Source organism: Taudactylus pleione, unplaced genomic scaffold (assembly GCF_031769625.1).
Source record: "Taudactylus pleione unplaced genomic scaffold, aTauple2 ptg000702l, whole genome shotgun sequence".
In the NCBI taxonomy this organism is placed as follows: Eukaryota; Metazoa; Chordata; class Amphibia; order Anura; family Myobatrachidae; genus Taudactylus; species Taudactylus pleione.
In genome coordinates, this window is record NW_028285104.1 from 356,038 (window position 1) to 372,826 (window position 16,789).

At 43.2% G+C, this 16,789-nt stretch overlaps 1 protein-coding gene across 2 annotated transcripts in view; it reads left to right on the plus strand.

Annotated features, from left to right (window-relative positions):
• MCF2L2 (MCF.2 cell line derived transforming sequence-like 2) overlaps positions 1–16,789 on the plus strand; it is a 382,435-nt gene that overhangs the window by 159,037 nt on the left and 206,609 nt on the right. For both annotated transcript variants that reach the window (XM_088456383.1, XM_088456384.1), the window contains exon 14: positions 15,019–15,125. In XM_088456383.1, the coding sequence (XP_088312509.1) occupies positions 15,019–15,125 (107 nt within the window). The remainder of the gene's footprint in view (positions 1–15,018; positions 15,126–16,789) is intronic.

A 16,789-nucleotide genomic window follows, 5' to 3' on the forward strand; every position in this document is an offset into this window, starting at 1 on the left:
TCCGCTGATGTTTGAGACCCAGAAGTCTCCACTTCTCTCGTGGAATGTGGCCTCTGGCACCTCTTATTAACCTGTGAGAGGACTTCTCTAATCCAACTTATTTATGGAAGGAGTTTGACCCTGATGTGAACCTTCATGAAGTACAAAGAGATGATCTGTCTTTCTTACAAACTCATTTTGAAAAATATACTGAAATTGATCTCACCAGATCAAAGTAGGATTCCTTGGTTGACATAAAACTTGAAAACCACTTGAAGCAAGAATGGAGCATTTATTCTTAGCACCACTTTTTCCAAGAGTATGTTCAGAAATGGTTCCTTGTACCATAAAACTTGAAGTTCTCCCACTCTTATAGCCAATGTAGATGTCACCTCAAATTTTACACTAGTATGAATCACCTAAGTGATACTTTATCTAAGGGTGAAAAGGTTCTAGTGTTAGCACTTCCAAATCAAGATTGAGATCCTATGGAGCCACAAAAATTTTTATGGAGGGGCAAACATTTTAGGCTGCTTAAAACAAGCTCTTGATTAGATCTTCTGTAAATAAACTTGTATTGAATAAGGTACACACAGCTGATTATTCTACTTTCACTGCTCTAATTGCAAAGCCTTTCTGTAAACCTTCATGGAGAAAAGTACAAATTTGAGGTATGCTGGCATCCTATTGTCAGAAAGTGTTGATTATCGTTGAGCAATAGGGGCATCCTGCCTCCTGCTATGTGTTTCACCTGCTTTCTGGTGTCAGTTCAGCTGTTTTTTCCTGCCATATTGTTTCCTATCCAGCATTCTCTTCTGTGTCCAGCTGCCTTTCCCTGTCCACGGCTCCCTCTAGTGGCTGGCACATGACATTAGCCTGTAGATAATACACAGCGATGCAGCAAGCACAACGCGTTTCGAACTTCCTTCTCTTTTGTGCTGTATGTAGGGGTTGGGTCCTCCTTGAATAGTGCCAGCTCAGCTACTAATTGTTTATATCTAGGAAAATACAAAGAAAATTCTAAATTGAAGCCACTGTAATGCTGGGTACACACTGGACGATATATTGGCCGATCAATTGATCGGCCAATATATCGTGCCCCGTCGGCCAGTGTATACAGACGATATGTCTGTGAAAAACGTCGTTCACAGACATATCGCATTGGCTGTGCTGCACAGCCAATGAACAGATATGTCTGCAGACATATCTGTAGGGGCGTTGGGGCGCCAAGAGGGGGTGGAGCCACGAGCGGGTACTACTTACCCGGGTCCGGCACAGCTCCCCATCCACAGCAACCCAGCACACACTGCTGTGTGCTGGGCTGCACTAAGAGACTGTCCGAGGCTGCTAAAGCAGCAGCCCGAGCAGTCTCCTATGTCAAACGGGGAAAACGATAACACTGATCACGCCCCCCATTGGCTGTGCGCCGGGCTGAGGGGCACACAGCGCTCCCCTCCTCAGCACGCAACGCAAATGTGTTTTTTTTCTCGAATGGGGCGTGGCCACGCCTTCCACGATTAGGCCAATCCCCCTACCGGCCCCAGTCCGGCCCGACCCGCTGCAGCATGCAGGTGATGGTCATTCAGTGTGTATGAACGACCATCATCTGCAGATATATCTCTATAGTGTGTACCCACCTTTAACTACGAACAAGTGGCAGTTAGAACACTTTTCTTTTTGGAATGATCAAGCAGATTCATTCTGCATCAATATTTTTCTGGAGTTAAGCAGGCCATACATCTACAGCCCTGATTCCCCGTTCTGCCGATCCGCGGTTATTGATGATCGGTGATCCATCGGTGGATCAGGGAAATGCAACATGTAAAACTCCTGACTCGCCGATTTCACCCATATTCGAGTCGGGATCAGGGGAATAAGGATTGTTCAACATATTATATATCCCTGATTCCCTGACCCTGCAATAGCAGCTAGATGTATGGGCCCCTTAGACTGAATGTTTGTATGCACATTGTATCATTTATGAGAAAATAATTGTAATATTATACTGACTCATTTATTTTTTTATAACCAATGCAGTTGACTTTCCTTCTCTATGCTGTCTCACACCTCCCTGGCTGTATGACATCTCTGTGCATGAACCATGTGCACCTGTTTATAGATGTGTCCTCATACACTATTGCCACAGTTGCGCCAAACAGACCTTCTCAGCACGCCTGGTCCTCTGCACTGCGACTTGCAGCAGGCATTTTTTTCGCTCAAATGTGTGTTTTAGTCGCAACGCGATGGTAACACATCACAAGACTGCTCTGATTAATGTGATATGTAACACTTGTATATCTGTGTGTGACTGAGTCTGACTCTGTGCAGTCTCGTGAGGCAGCTAAGATGCACATTTCAGTGAATAAGATGCAATACCACTCAGTGACCAGATCAACCAAATAGACCTGACATGGCAAGGTAATACATGTATTCTATAATGAAATTAGAATTATGTAAGAAAATAACAGGGATGGAACATTATCTCACTAGTGTCTCTAAACGTGTTTATTAGCTGCACACCTTATGTAAATAGTTCAGTATGAATAATGTTTGCTCGCACACAGCCAATGTGTATTTGCTTTTTGCAACTATTGTCTTCCCTTAGTTTTTTATACAGACTAAACTTTCCATGGCAGTCACACCAAACCAAACCACACTTGTTCACAACTTTACACTTAGACATTTCCAGACACTATACTTTTTCATATATTTATGTGCATTATGAAATGTCACAGTGACTTTCATTATAAAAGACAATCTCACAAGGATCTATCTAGGCCAGTGTCTACCACACAGTCAGCTGCCTCAGGGTACAGGATAGGAACAGGTTTATGGTAATTATGTTTACTTTTATTTACCTTTCTTCTGTTTTCCGTAAATAGTTTGGGGCCTATATATTAATAATCTGCATCATTTTTTTGAAACTCCACCTTGATAAATAGGCCCCTTGGTGTTGTACAGACAGTATTTTGGTGCCCAGTTACTGACTTAGGACCTAATTCTGAGCTTTATGCAATGCCAATATTTACGCAGATCAAGCTACTGTTTTCCATTGCACATGCGCAGCGTATGGTTTGCGATTACGCTCCTACAGCGGAGCCACTCGCAAAGTGAGTGACAGGTAGTCAGCGTTTGAGGGGGGCAACTGGGGTGGCTAAGCAAATGCAGGCGTGTAGGGACCGTTTAAACGCCGTTTCATGGGCGTGCATAAATTGGCCATTGCAATCTCCTTCGCAGCATGAGAGTTCCCTGCATGCCAGGAGAGCTGCAGTGTATGAGGCAGGTCAGACTTGCGTGGCTGCCCGAGGTGCATCAATGTTACCAATGTTTATAGCAGTGGTTCCCAAACTTTTTTTGAATCACGGTGCCCTAGAGTAACAGCATTGTTTTCATGGCACCCCTAAGCCAAAAGTTTGTTATTGAGAAATTCAGAAATAAATGTAGTAAAGTGAAGTAAATTGTGCTTACCTGTCATCCTTAGGATCAGTTATGTGGTGGTGGACAGGTTTTTGCTTCTCTTTGTCCACATATTTACATTACATTGGCAATAATTAATTTGATTTGGTGCTGGACTACCAACCTGAGGCACCCTTACAAATGTCCCGAGGCACCCCGGGGTGTCACGGTGCACAGTTTGGGCACCAATGGTTTACATTGTTGCACATCATCACGAGAAGGCAGCAGTGGGCATCCCTATGCTCGGGTAAGCTTTGGAAGGCATTAGCAAATTTTCACTATTGCGAAACGACGAGTGATTGCATTAGCGTTAATCTCTCAATAAGCCCCTTAGTCCATATCCATTCACATTACTAACCCTAAATGCAGTCTTGCCTGTGACATGTTTTATCTCATTCACATCACTAGTCCCTATTGCCAAACAGACCTAAATAAATCAATTACTAGCTATACCTCAAGGCGAAAGATTTTTATCTTGCTAGTCTTATGCTAGGTACACACTGGCCGATATATTGGCCGACCAATGGATCGGCCAATATATCTGCTGGCCGTCGGCCAGTGTGTACAGACGATATGTCTGTGGACCGTGTCGTTCACAGACATATCGCGTTAGCTGTGCTGCACAGTTAATGGACAGATATGTCTGCAGACATATCTGTCCATCAGCAAGTATGTACAGGCGGCCTGCAGACCGCTCGTACACACACAGCGGCAGCAGCGGGTAGGGGGGCAGCCCCGTCTCCCTGCCAGCGGGAGCCGCGGCTGCCGGTTAGATGATGGCCGTTCAGTGTGTATGAACGACCATCATCTACAGATATACCTGTAGATCACTCGATCTGCAGATATAAACACAAGTAAATTGTTTTGATTAGGTCGTATCACTGGTTTTTAAAAACGAAACATTCTAATCATTGCTTGGTATCATCCAGCCTGATTCAGAAATGTATGCAATGCCGATATTTACGCAGATAGAGCAATTGTCATGGCGCATGCGTGTAAGCCACACTGTGTGACCGGTGGTCAGCGTTTAGGGGAAGTAATGGGAAGTGGTCAAGCAAACGCAGGCGTGTCTGACCGTTTAAACGCCGCGCATAAATTAGCTATTGCAATCTCCTTCTCAGCATGAGAGCTGTCAGCGTGTCAGGAGAGCTGCAGTGTTTGCGGCTGGTCAGACTTGACTTACAAGCTACGTGGCTGGCCGATCTGCATCGATGTTACTGATGGTTACACTGATGCACGTCATCTGACGGATCTGAGAAGGCAGCAGTGGGCGTCCCTACGCTCAGAAAAGGTTTGGAAACATTAGCATATTTTCGCAGCTGCTTTCCATGCGAAAGCGCAGCTGCGATTGCATTTGCCTATATCTCTCAATCAGGCCCTCAGTCTTTACTTCAACTTCAAAGACATTTTGATAAGGAAAATATCTATAGGAAATACCCTGAAATAACTAGTTGTGTTTCTCCTGACATAATTCAGTTAAACATAAACGTTCCTTTCTAAACGCAATACAAAGTTTCCCCATTATTGCTATATAGAACTGCTGCTTTTGTATTTCTGTCAGAGGCCCATTTGCAACAAAAATGACTCAGATTCCAAAGCAATAAAACAAACTGGAAATACATTCATTTATTTGTACATGCAGTTCACCAGCTTTTACTGAATGCATTACTTTATCTGCCTGTCTCCCTATTGTGTTTCTCACTGAGGGGCCTATTTATCATTAAACATTTGCGGCTTATTCCCTGAAAACACCCATTTTCGGGGGATACCCACAAATATTTAGTATCACCCTAGTGTATGAAAGAGGTAACGCAGCAGATATCTCCGCGGTCCCTCCATTTCCTACAGCAGCCACAGCCTCTAAAGGTGTCTATGAGGGATGCAAAGCTGTTGGATTTACTAAGCAGTTTGCTCCTCACAGCTAAAGCCATCTGAAGATGGTGTTGTGCAGCTGTAGCCTATTGGTTACGCTTTGTAATGTTTACCGGGAGAGGGCATCTGGCAGTGTATGCCCAGCCGCTGCCGACAGACAGACATTTCCTGTGTTCCTTCCCATGGAAGGAACAGGGAAATGTCTCCTCCCCCCGGGGGCGGAGCACAGATGTTGGGGCTAATACACTGTGAGAGAAATCTCACAGTGTATGCCGCGGACATCTGCGGCTGGCAGGCTGCCAGATAAAATGTCTCCCCCCCTAGTGCCGAATTCTAACCCTCCCCATATGCTTAACCCTGCACCCTAACGCCCTCTACTTACCTTCAGGATGCCAGCGGTCGGAGACTCTGGTGCCGGGAACCCAACGCTGTCGGGATTTCAGCGCCGGTATTTCACCCGTCTGCATCCCGCACGATGACTACATCCCATTTTCTGCATGTATATGCAAATGCTACAAATACCTTTTGTAGCTGAGTGTGGTGGGAACCGCTCATTGACTGAAAGGAGGATGCTCGCCTCTATCAGCCAAATGAACATTCAGCTAATGTGTTTTTATGGGAAATGCAGTGGCTGTCACATCATTCACAAACTATCAGCTACATGGACAGAAGAGGACCGGAACCAAGGGGTAGGTGAGTATATATATATAGATTATTTTTTTTTACAGGTCCCGATGTGGATTCTACTGGACAAGGGGACACACCGGCGCTAGGGACAAGGTAAGTATGTTGTGTGAGTGCAGGTGAGAGTGAGTGAGTGCATGTGTAAATTAAAACCTTCAGTGTGTGTGTGGCTCTTAATGCCCCTCATGCTGGTACTTGTGGTTCTCCAAGTACCAAGATGCTGAGGAGGCTTGCTGGAACCTTTAGATCTCCTGTAAAGGACAATATTATTTATTCTATTTTTTACACAATCTACCTGGCACCCACCTCTAAGGGGTGCTGGGGATAGCCCCAGGCTATTAGCCCAGGCCTGGGGTGCCCTGAAGAGGGGCAAACCCTTTATTGAGGGGGGTCCCAACCTCCCCAAGGATCCCCGACCTCGGCTGACTAGCGTGGGGTGCGAATGCTTTGGCTGAAGGTGCCCATGAAGCAGGTCCCACGGCTGTGGCATTAGACCCGCCCTAGAAAGAGTCCGGTTATGGCTAATACAGAGGACCGCTACTCATTTTGTCCCCCGTATTTTACAACCACGACTGGCTCACTGACCCTGGTGCTGGTTGTTGAAAATATGGAGGACCCCTACGTCTTTTTACCCCCGTATTTTCACAACCATGATTGGCTCAAAAAAGCCCAGTGCTGGCCGTGCTTTGGGGGGGGGGACCCCACATAATTTGTAACACTTTTTATAGCTATTTTTTACACAGAAGCATGCACGGATCTCACTGATCTGTGCATGCTTCTGTCTAACTCACACCTTGTAATGAAAGAATGAAAATACCAGCCCCAAAATGGCCGGCACCCTACATCACTCATCCCAAAATGCCAACATAAAGATAGAACCTGCTCAATATTGCCAAATGACAACAAATGAGAGAAAAGAAAATTAGTGATAACTAAACCAAATGCATGCTTAAATAACATATACAGATTATATTATTATATTTATTATGCAAATTAAGGATGTGTGCACACTTTAAAAAACTAAACATATAAAATATTTTAAATATAAGAATCTGGCTATACAAATAATATAAATGTAATAGTGAAATATCTCCACTATTACCACTCCGGCGCTAATAAATATAAATGCTGTAATAATTGACAATACTTTATCAACAGGTATCCGCAGCAAGTGAAAAAAGCAGTATTGCAACTGTTTGTTTGCTTGCTTTTTTGAACACTAGAATTAATACTTACGCTGGGACACCTGCACATTTTATATTGTGTTTATTCATGTGCAGTGTTCGAGCATTAAACATATACCATCTACAGCTGGCACATATGCAATAATTGTTTTTGGTACTTACCACATTTTAAAATAACTGCATATTATTTATTCCTGTATTATTATTATGATGCTAAAGTTTTGATGTGCAGGTTGAGGTTTAATGTTATAACATGCCTTCCTGTAAACAACATTCAGTTTGGGACTTTCCATACTGTTGCACACTGGATGCAGTTTGAGGTTTCAGCCTCCAAAATGCAGGATAAAAGACCTGCGGTTTAGCTCTGAATAATACATACGAAGTGTGCCATTTTCTCTACTACTGTAGTTCTACTACTACCACATAAAGAATGGGTTTGTTTTAGCTAGATAACAAAACATATCATTCATTATGAACCACTAAAGCACCAGTTGATTGGTATACATTGCTGTCCTCACTTTTCTTGTTACTGCACCATTTACTGGACATAAAACCTTTTGTACCTGGCTTTTGGCATCTGAATTTGTTTGATAAATTGATGTCTGCTTTGTATTCAGTGTATACAAAGTACAACCAGAAGTTAAATATTAGCTATGCTTCTGCACATTCATTTTCATATGCCAGTCTGTTAATGTGAATAACCTGGGCATTGCAGATTGACCTCATATCACAAAAGTGTGGTCTTTGTCGTTGTTGTTCCAGACTATTAAAGGCCGCATTGTGCGAAAAGCACAAACAGTAGTAGTTATCTCAATAGTGCCGACAGAGGGTTTTACTTGCAGTGATGGCAGCCATTGCTCTATGTTGCAGAGTTATACACCTCTGCTCCTATGGAAACAAGGGAAGACTGGTGGGTATGGACCACTTCTACTCATAGAAGGAATGGTACCGGCCTTTATGAATGCACTCTAACAGGGGTATTCAATATGGGAGCGATAAGTCCGTTTTTGCGTTAATATCGGAGGTATGACGTCATTATCGCAGGTTTTACTTTTACACCGTATTCAAATTCAGAGACTTATCGCAGTTTTGAAAAGTCTTTGATAAAAAACGGGGATAACTTTTCACCACTGAATAGGTGGCGAAAAAAAGTGCAGAATTGGGGTTTAGGGGTGCAGGTTTAAAAGAAATAGCCTGCACCCTTCAGAATGACCCCTTGAAACGATCTGTGTAAAAAAAAAAAAAATCGGGACACCCCAAAAAAAAGCACTTTGAATTTGGGGGTAAAAAAAAAATATGTTGGGGAACAAAGTTAAAAAATAGCGAACTTGACTCTGGGGGGGGGTCCCCAAGTATGCCCCAGGTGTTTTTTTCATTGCAGCTCCTTGCACAAGTGGGTTTTTCACGATTTTTTCAAGTCTCTTTTGCAACTTTAAAATATGCTGACCCCCATTTTCAAGTACCCCAAATTTGCTGGGCATAGTTATTTTTCACAAAAAAAATTTCTAAATGCTCTTCTGCACCACTTTCTTCAAAGCCGCATTTATGCACTTGCCGCGGCTATTAGAAATCCCGAATTCCTTCAGGAGTTAAAAATGGGGGTACCCATAGTGATCCCCCATGTCTAGACATCATTAGGGGGGTCCGTAGAATATTTCCCGAAAATTCCCGTTTTTGTTAACCTTTAAAAAAAAAATTGTAAAAATTTAGAAAAAAATGACATAAGGTCCCCCCCCCCCCCCCCAAAAGCCAAACCAGCCCCAGGCTTGCAGCCAGTGGTGGTTTCTAAAAATACGGGGAACAAAAAGTGTAGGGTTCCACCGTATTTTAGAAACCAACCCAAGGCTGCAGGGACTAGTGCTGGTTTTAAATATAGGGGGCAAAAACGATGTGGGGTACCCCCTATATTTAAGACCAGCACCAGACCCAACCGACCGGGGTGTAATGCCACAGCCCGGAGACCCAATCACCGGGGCTCCAGGTCCAAAGCATTACACCCCAAGTCGGTCAGCGCAAGCCGGTGATCTCGGGGGAGTCGGGGACCCCCCCAAAAAAGGGTCCCCCCTCTCCCGAGCACCACAGGCTTAAGCTGAAGCCTGGGGCTCATCCCCATACCCCTGGAGCGGTGGGTATGGGGGTAGTAGGGGGGCCAAATAATGTAAGACTATTGTAATTTACAGTGGAACTACAAGTCCCAGGATGCCTACCATTTTGCACTTGTGAAACTACAAGTGCCAGCAGACATGCGGCACCTGTAATTTCACTGTAAAATAAATAGTTAAAAAAAGACAAAACACACACACCGTGCCCAGTATAAGTTTATTACATACACCTACCCATTTCAGCTTTCCTCCTGAGTTTTTCCATTCATATTGCTAAGTTTTACAGTCCCTGAGCAGAAAAACATACTGATAGCTCTAGGCCTGATTCTAAGTTATCCACAAGATCCCTTTGTCATTTCACTTGCGTCTATCTGCAAACTACGCATGTGCTGGATCATGCATTCGCACAGGGACGGAGATTGATCAGTCCATTGACAGACCACTCTTTTCGTGAAATAGGCAATTCTGGGCAGCGATGGAACTGATCTATGTCATAGGAATGTCATGGGCATGTAAGCTGACTGCAGTGCTTGTTTGTAGCGTGCGGACGGAGATGGTATATCTATTTCAGTCAGATCTTTTGCACCCAGCATGGGGATGATGTAAGTCCATACACTAGTGACGACTGCAGACAGGAATGCACTTGACATGTGGCCAGCCTTCCAGATGGGAATCGGTATGAAATACCGACAGTCGGGATCCTGGCGTTCAGAATCCCGACGCCAGGATCCCGACAGGGTTAACATACCAACACTTGGTGGTCGGGCAGCTAACCGTCCCCCTCTCCCTACCCTAACCCTCCCTCATTGGTGCCTAACCCTAACCTCCCCCCTAGTGCCTGAACCTAATCTACCCCTCCCCGCACCCTAAACCTAACCCTCCCCCTAGTGCCTAACCCCTAAACCTAAAACTCCCACTACTTACCTTCGGCATCCCAGCGGTCGGGATTCTGACTGGCGTCTGTATTCTGGCGCCGGTAATGTAAGCGACGCCATCCATACCACCAGGATTCCCGAACGCATACCTTCCATATGCAGACACACAGATACTTGTCATACACATTTGCATAAAGTAGTAAGCAAGCTGCTTATATTTTATAAAGCGGATATTCTTTATGTTTTTTAGACAGTCTCTAGGCACCATTTAATGTCACTTTGCGTCAACATTCGTTTTTTTTTTTGCTACTCTCCAGTAAAGCAGAGATTTGATAAGTGCATGTCGGCCATAGTGCTTTGAATATTTATTGATCATCATAGGGAAACTTTTGCAATGCCCTTACCAACTGTTGGACCTCTATTAAAAAAAAAAAAAACAACACTAATTGCACACTGGCAGACTCCATTTAATTTGTGAACTCTGAAGACAATTGATTTTTTTTTTTTAGGTTTTCATTTAAGTGTGGCTTAGCAAGATGGGTGATTACTTATGTAGTCAAATATTTGATAGTATTTGTAATTAATTTAACATTGAAGAGCATTTTAATCAGTGGTAGAAAGTCCCAAATAAATCCAAACTGAATCCATTACATAAGATACTTAAACTGTGAAAAATTCAGAAGGGGATGATCCATACTTTTATCAGTTGTAGCAGCTGCCTGTACTTCAGCAGAACTAGGGTACAAAAACACTGATGTATTGAGACCACTACTTCTTTTGTTCAAATACTCGGAAGGTTTCAAATTCAAACAATCGCACAACATAATTTCTAGCCTTGTCAAATGAGCAAACAGGGAAGGGAGGCAACAGCAGGTGTAAGAAGCTGTGCAACAGGCGATTTCAACATAAAGGGAGAGCAAAATCCGGCAACTACAATACAAGTTGCCTAACATATTGACATAGTGTGTAAAGCAGGGAGGTAAATGGTCATTAAACCTAATCGCAATATGTAAATATTTGACAGTATGACACTCAGATACATAAATATTCCTCCCATTAGATCAAGCAGGTGTAGTTCTGTACATGAAGAAGCACAGTAACAGCAGCAAGTTTGTAGACTGGACAAAAATGTTTACGGTATTGCAACCTATGAATGCATCAGTATCTAGGGAAATTATTAAGTTACTTTGCTTTAAGTCTTGTCATTAGTTCCTAGTGAATTTATATGGTTGCATTCTTACAATCATTGATTCAGCCACAAAATAGCTGCATCCACTCTGTGTAGGTGATAGAAACACTGTAAAGCAAACACAAAGTAATGTGAATTGTTGCTGAACTTTGGGGGTGATTCAGCAAAGCGTGCAGCTTTGCAATTCAGTCCTTGCTTATATGCAAATGCAGCAGGAGGGATATGACACCTCCTGCTGCATTTGCGGTCGCAGGCTGGGATGGTTGCGATGGTTTACAGAGCCAGCCAGCTGAGTAAGCCTTACTCAGGCTGGGTGGCTTGCGAGCCCCTGGCCTTGCCACTCCCAGAAAACGCAGCGGACACGCCCCCATTTCCGGGAACGCTGGCTAACACCACACTGCCCCTTAAATGCCTCTGTCCGTCAATCAGGCAGAGTCATAGAAGGGGCTGCATGTTATCACACAGCCCTATCACATTCTGCACATTCATAGAACCCATTCTGCACAATGCTAAATTAGCCCCCATGACGGATGTCTTTGCAAGCCCTCTATTAATGAAATATTACATTTTAAATATTACAAAATATTAATGGACATTGTGTTCATTTAATTTGTGTGTAAAAAAAAATATTTTGATACTGTATAATCTGCTTCCTTATATGTTATGCATATAACTTATCTCATTACTTTGTATAGTCTACTATAAAATTAATTTGTATAGTCTACTATAAATCATTAAATTGATGTTTGGCACACATTCATATACAATTACAGGTTGAGTCTTCCATATCCAAATATTTCGAAATACGGAATATTTTAGCATGACTGAGAAAGGGAAACCTCTGCTTTCTGATGGTTCAATGTACACAATTTTATTTATAGCACAAAATTATTAAAATACAGTATAAAATAACCTTCAGGCTTTGTATATAAGGTGTCTATGAAACATAAATTAATTTCATGTTTGTACACAAACTTTTTTTATGCACAAAATTATTAAAAATATTATATAAAATGACCTGCAGGCTGTGTGTATAAAGTGTATATAACACATAAATGCTTTCTGTGTTTAGATTTGGATCCCATTCTCAAGATTTCTCATTATGGTATACAAATATTCCAAAATACGGAGTATTCCGATATCCAAAACACCCCTGGTCCCAAGCATTTTGGATATGGAAGACTCAACTTGTATTTGTTTTACTGTCAGATGGAATGGATTTTAGTTGCTTATAATTATTGGGTAAAAGCTTTTCTAGTTTTTACTGTCATTTCAAGTACAGCAAAAATCAGTTTTATACAAATAAATGAAATACAAATGTAATATTGATCTGTTTAATATATATACTGCTCATATAAACCATACTTGCCGACAATCAGCTCCAGCCTTCCGGGAGGGAGCTGATTGTCGGCTAATAGCAGGGGGGCGGGGCTGGCCATTGGGGGCGGAGCCGGGGGTGGGTGCGGCCATTTGGTGTCACACTGAGGGCGGGACTGGGGGCGGGACCGCACGATCGCGTCATCGTGACTCCGCCCCCTCTTCACAATGCCGTTAGTTTCAGCATTGTGAAGCAGGGGCGGGGCCACGATGACGCGATTGTGCGCGAATCGCGTCACCGGGCCCCCCGCTGCGGAGGTTTCCGTTTTTTTCAGGGGGGAGGTCGGGAGGGTCGCAAGCTTCCGGGAGGCTTGCCTGCCTTTCCGGGGGGCCCGGGAGCGGCACCCGAAAATCAGGAGGCTCCCGGCTAAGTCGGGAGGGTAGGCAAGCCTGATATAAACAGATGAAGTAAAATCTATTAATTTATGTTTAAGCATGTGTACATTTGTTGTGATAATATACGGTACATATGCTTAAATCAATTGCACATTATTACACAATCAATGAATACAGAAAACGACTGTTACTAGTAAACACAGGTGTGTGTGTGTGTGTGTGTGTGTGTGTGTCTATGTAGGTGCTCTACCATATCACAGCAGGCAGACTTGACCAAATGTCTGTCATCAGCTATAATTTCTTTGCTGCAGCTTTGTGACTCAGGAGACTATTTATGAAAATGTGTTTTGGGGGGGAAGTCTATAAATTGCCAAATGTTGGGAGACATGCTCACATAAGAGCCTGTGCCACAATGAACAAATAAAATAAACCTAACGCTATCACTTTACGTCTGGGTTCAGGCCCGGCAGCGCAACTGGGATCGGTATGGAATACCGCCGGACGCCTGTCATTATATCCCTGCCGGGATTAGACAGTCGGGAAGCCAGCAGTCGGCATTTCGACCGTCAGCTTCGTGACTGCATCCCGTGCATCTGCACATACACTAGATGACGTGTGAATGTAGTGATGCAACCGGCGAACCCTGCCGACGGGCCGACATATCGGTCGGCCAGTACACACTAGACTATCTGATGCCCAACCTCTCGATGTAGGCCCCTGTCGCATCACGCTGCATGGGGTCGTCAGCCGCTTCGTGAGGTTGGCCTGCATGTAGGGCCAACCTGACGATGCGGCTGACGACCCCACGGGAGCACGCACTGCACAACATAGTGCGTACACACTTAACGATTTTAATGATTTGTTATTATGATCCGTCGGAATCTGGCAAATCGTAAAAAAAAATAGTCTAGTGTGTACACACCTTTAATTTTGCCTTAAACATACAGAGACATTTTTAAGAACAGAGTTAGTTTGATAACTAGGCCTCTAAGTGAGATTACTGGCTCCTGGTTAAGTGATAAACAGCAATGTCTAATAATGCCTCCAAATAATAATGCCTAGTAATGCCTCCAAATTAACAAGCTTTAACTGATCAGAATCTATTGTTTGCAGAAACACAGTGCGCTTGTTTCATTTGCATAACATGTTTTCTAAAAATTTTATTTCAGTCTAGAATGGAAATAGTCATTGGCACAGGCAAAGACCTGAACTAACCTATTATTATCTTAATGATTTGACAAATGGGTAAAGCAATATTATTCCAGTGCTTAGAAGTACAGGAGTCTATAGAATCAAAAATATATATATATATATATATATATATATATATATATATATATATATATATATATATATATATAAAACTCACCTGTGCATGATTAAAAACATTTCTCAAAACATAACTTCTTGTGGGTACATGAGGACTTGTATTGAATAATGCCGCTCTGCACCATCTAGATAACAATTATAACTTAAATGTCCACTAAATCTATATTTTAAAAAGTTGATTAATGCAGCCATGTAGATCAACAAATAATTGGCACAATTCTGCGTAGTGCCGATGATTGTATAAAAAAATCATAAAAAGGCAAAATCTAACATTTTGGAAATTCTTGATTTATCAATTCCGACCCCAAAATGGTCGGCATCAACGAGTCAAGGATCTCTTGCATATTGGATATTGCTGTTCAATGAAGAATCGGAGATTGGGCTTGATGATGTATGGGCTACTTTGCACAGTGTCCATGCTTTGGTCATCTCGCTGACTACACAAATCAATATTAGACTAAATCATTGATAGCGCCTTTATTTTGTTGAAGTTAAATAAGAAAATGTCTATTATCCAGTGAGCGCATAGAATAAAAAAATACACATGAAAGGAAGTTAGCAAATATCTAAAATATATATTATATTTGACCTATACAATCCCAAGTCAGTAAAATGTAAACTGATCTATTTTCTAGCCACAACTCGAAAAGCACCGGAAGTTCCCTGTATCCCTCCAAAATCACTCTCTGAAGCCGATCTGTCCCGGAAAAGGAATAATAAGAAGACTAAAGGTGGCATAAAGGTACTGCAATTTATTTATTTATCATACACCTTAACATGGCAGCAAGCCATAGGGACTGTCAACAGACCATCTATAGAATCAGGTGATTTTACAGTCTGGCCCCAGTACCATGATCTGTTACTGAGTGACTTTATTACTCTTTAATCTCTTACAAGAATGAAAATTGTATAAATACATATGTTTTCAGGCAGACATGGAGAGACCACACCGCCAGCCGCAAGGCAATCAGAGCTTGCGGACCAGCAGCCAATCAGCAGAGGTGGCTCCTGATTGGCTGCTGGTCCACAAGCCAGCGCCGTCTGTCCATGTGTGCCGATGCACCACCTATAATTTGTTGCAGGCCAGGCCCCAAATCCACACCTTCTGGCTGCCGATGGCACACAGGGGGATTCGAGAGGCTGCTGGAGGGACACGGGGAGGTGAGTTGCTGGGGGGGGGGACATAAAGTGTAAGGGGCATTACTGTGTGGCATAATGTGTAAGGGGCATTAATATTGTGTGGAATAATGTGTTATCTGGGGCACTACTACTATGTAGCATAATCTCTAAAGGGCATTACTGTGTGGTATAATGTGTAAGGGGCATTACTGTGTGGCATAATGTATAAGGGGCACTACCACTGCATGTCAATGTGTATAAGGGGTGCTACTGTGTAGCATAACCTGAATGGGCTCTGTGTGGGAGCAAATATGTGTGTTTTCTTACTGAGGGGACCCTTTTAAGATCTTGCTATGTGGCCCTCAAAGTTCACACGATACAATGTGTACCCAGCAATGCGATCCACGATCCAACGGCTGACATATCGTCTGGGCCCCGCACACTAAGCGATTCGGTGCCCGCCCGATATGCCGACCCCCCCCCCATTGACCTGCATAGGATCGATCATCGCTTCTCCAGCTCTCTTGTGCATGCAGAAAGATCTGGAGGAGCGACGGACGACCCCACGGGAGTGCACAGTGGACGATATCATGCTCACACAGGGAACAATGTACAGTAGCTGCGATATCGTTCTCATTCGTCGGATCGGCCGCTATATCACTACGTGTGTGGGGGCATTAACTCTGGATTTAATATGAACTTGCATGAGTCATAAACTTGGAAACTTGCTCAGACTGTGAGGTTAAAAGGATACTTTTGTAGCTTTCACACAGGTTTTTGGCTGACTGCTAATTTCGACTTGAGCCAGTCCATGTAAAAATAGTAAGCCAAACACCTAGACAGGCAATTTGTAATATGTGGTGATTTGCATTGGGTTTCGGAAATCTGAGAAAGGAGAACTATGGGCCTGATTCAGAGACGTACGCTAATGCTACCACAACTGCAAATTTTTTTGCAGCGGCTGTGCAAAAATATGCAAATGTCGCAGCTGTCTGAATTTGTATCAAGATGCTTAACGCTCAAAGCAGTTGATTATCGGCCTCCTGGGCAACCCTATGACCATGCAGAATAGCGCTGGATCTGAGACGCTGGAGCCATTTTTACAGTGTATGGCATCGCAGTTGCAGGCTGAGACACGCACGGAAAACAGTCACAACATATGTGCGTGTCTCCCTCCCCCCCCGGTTGCGGTCCACAAACAGTCCCTGCCTGTCCATCAATTTCCAAATAAATTCTTATTGTGAGTGTCATCTAAAATTAAACTTGATGCTTCTGCAGTGCGACTTA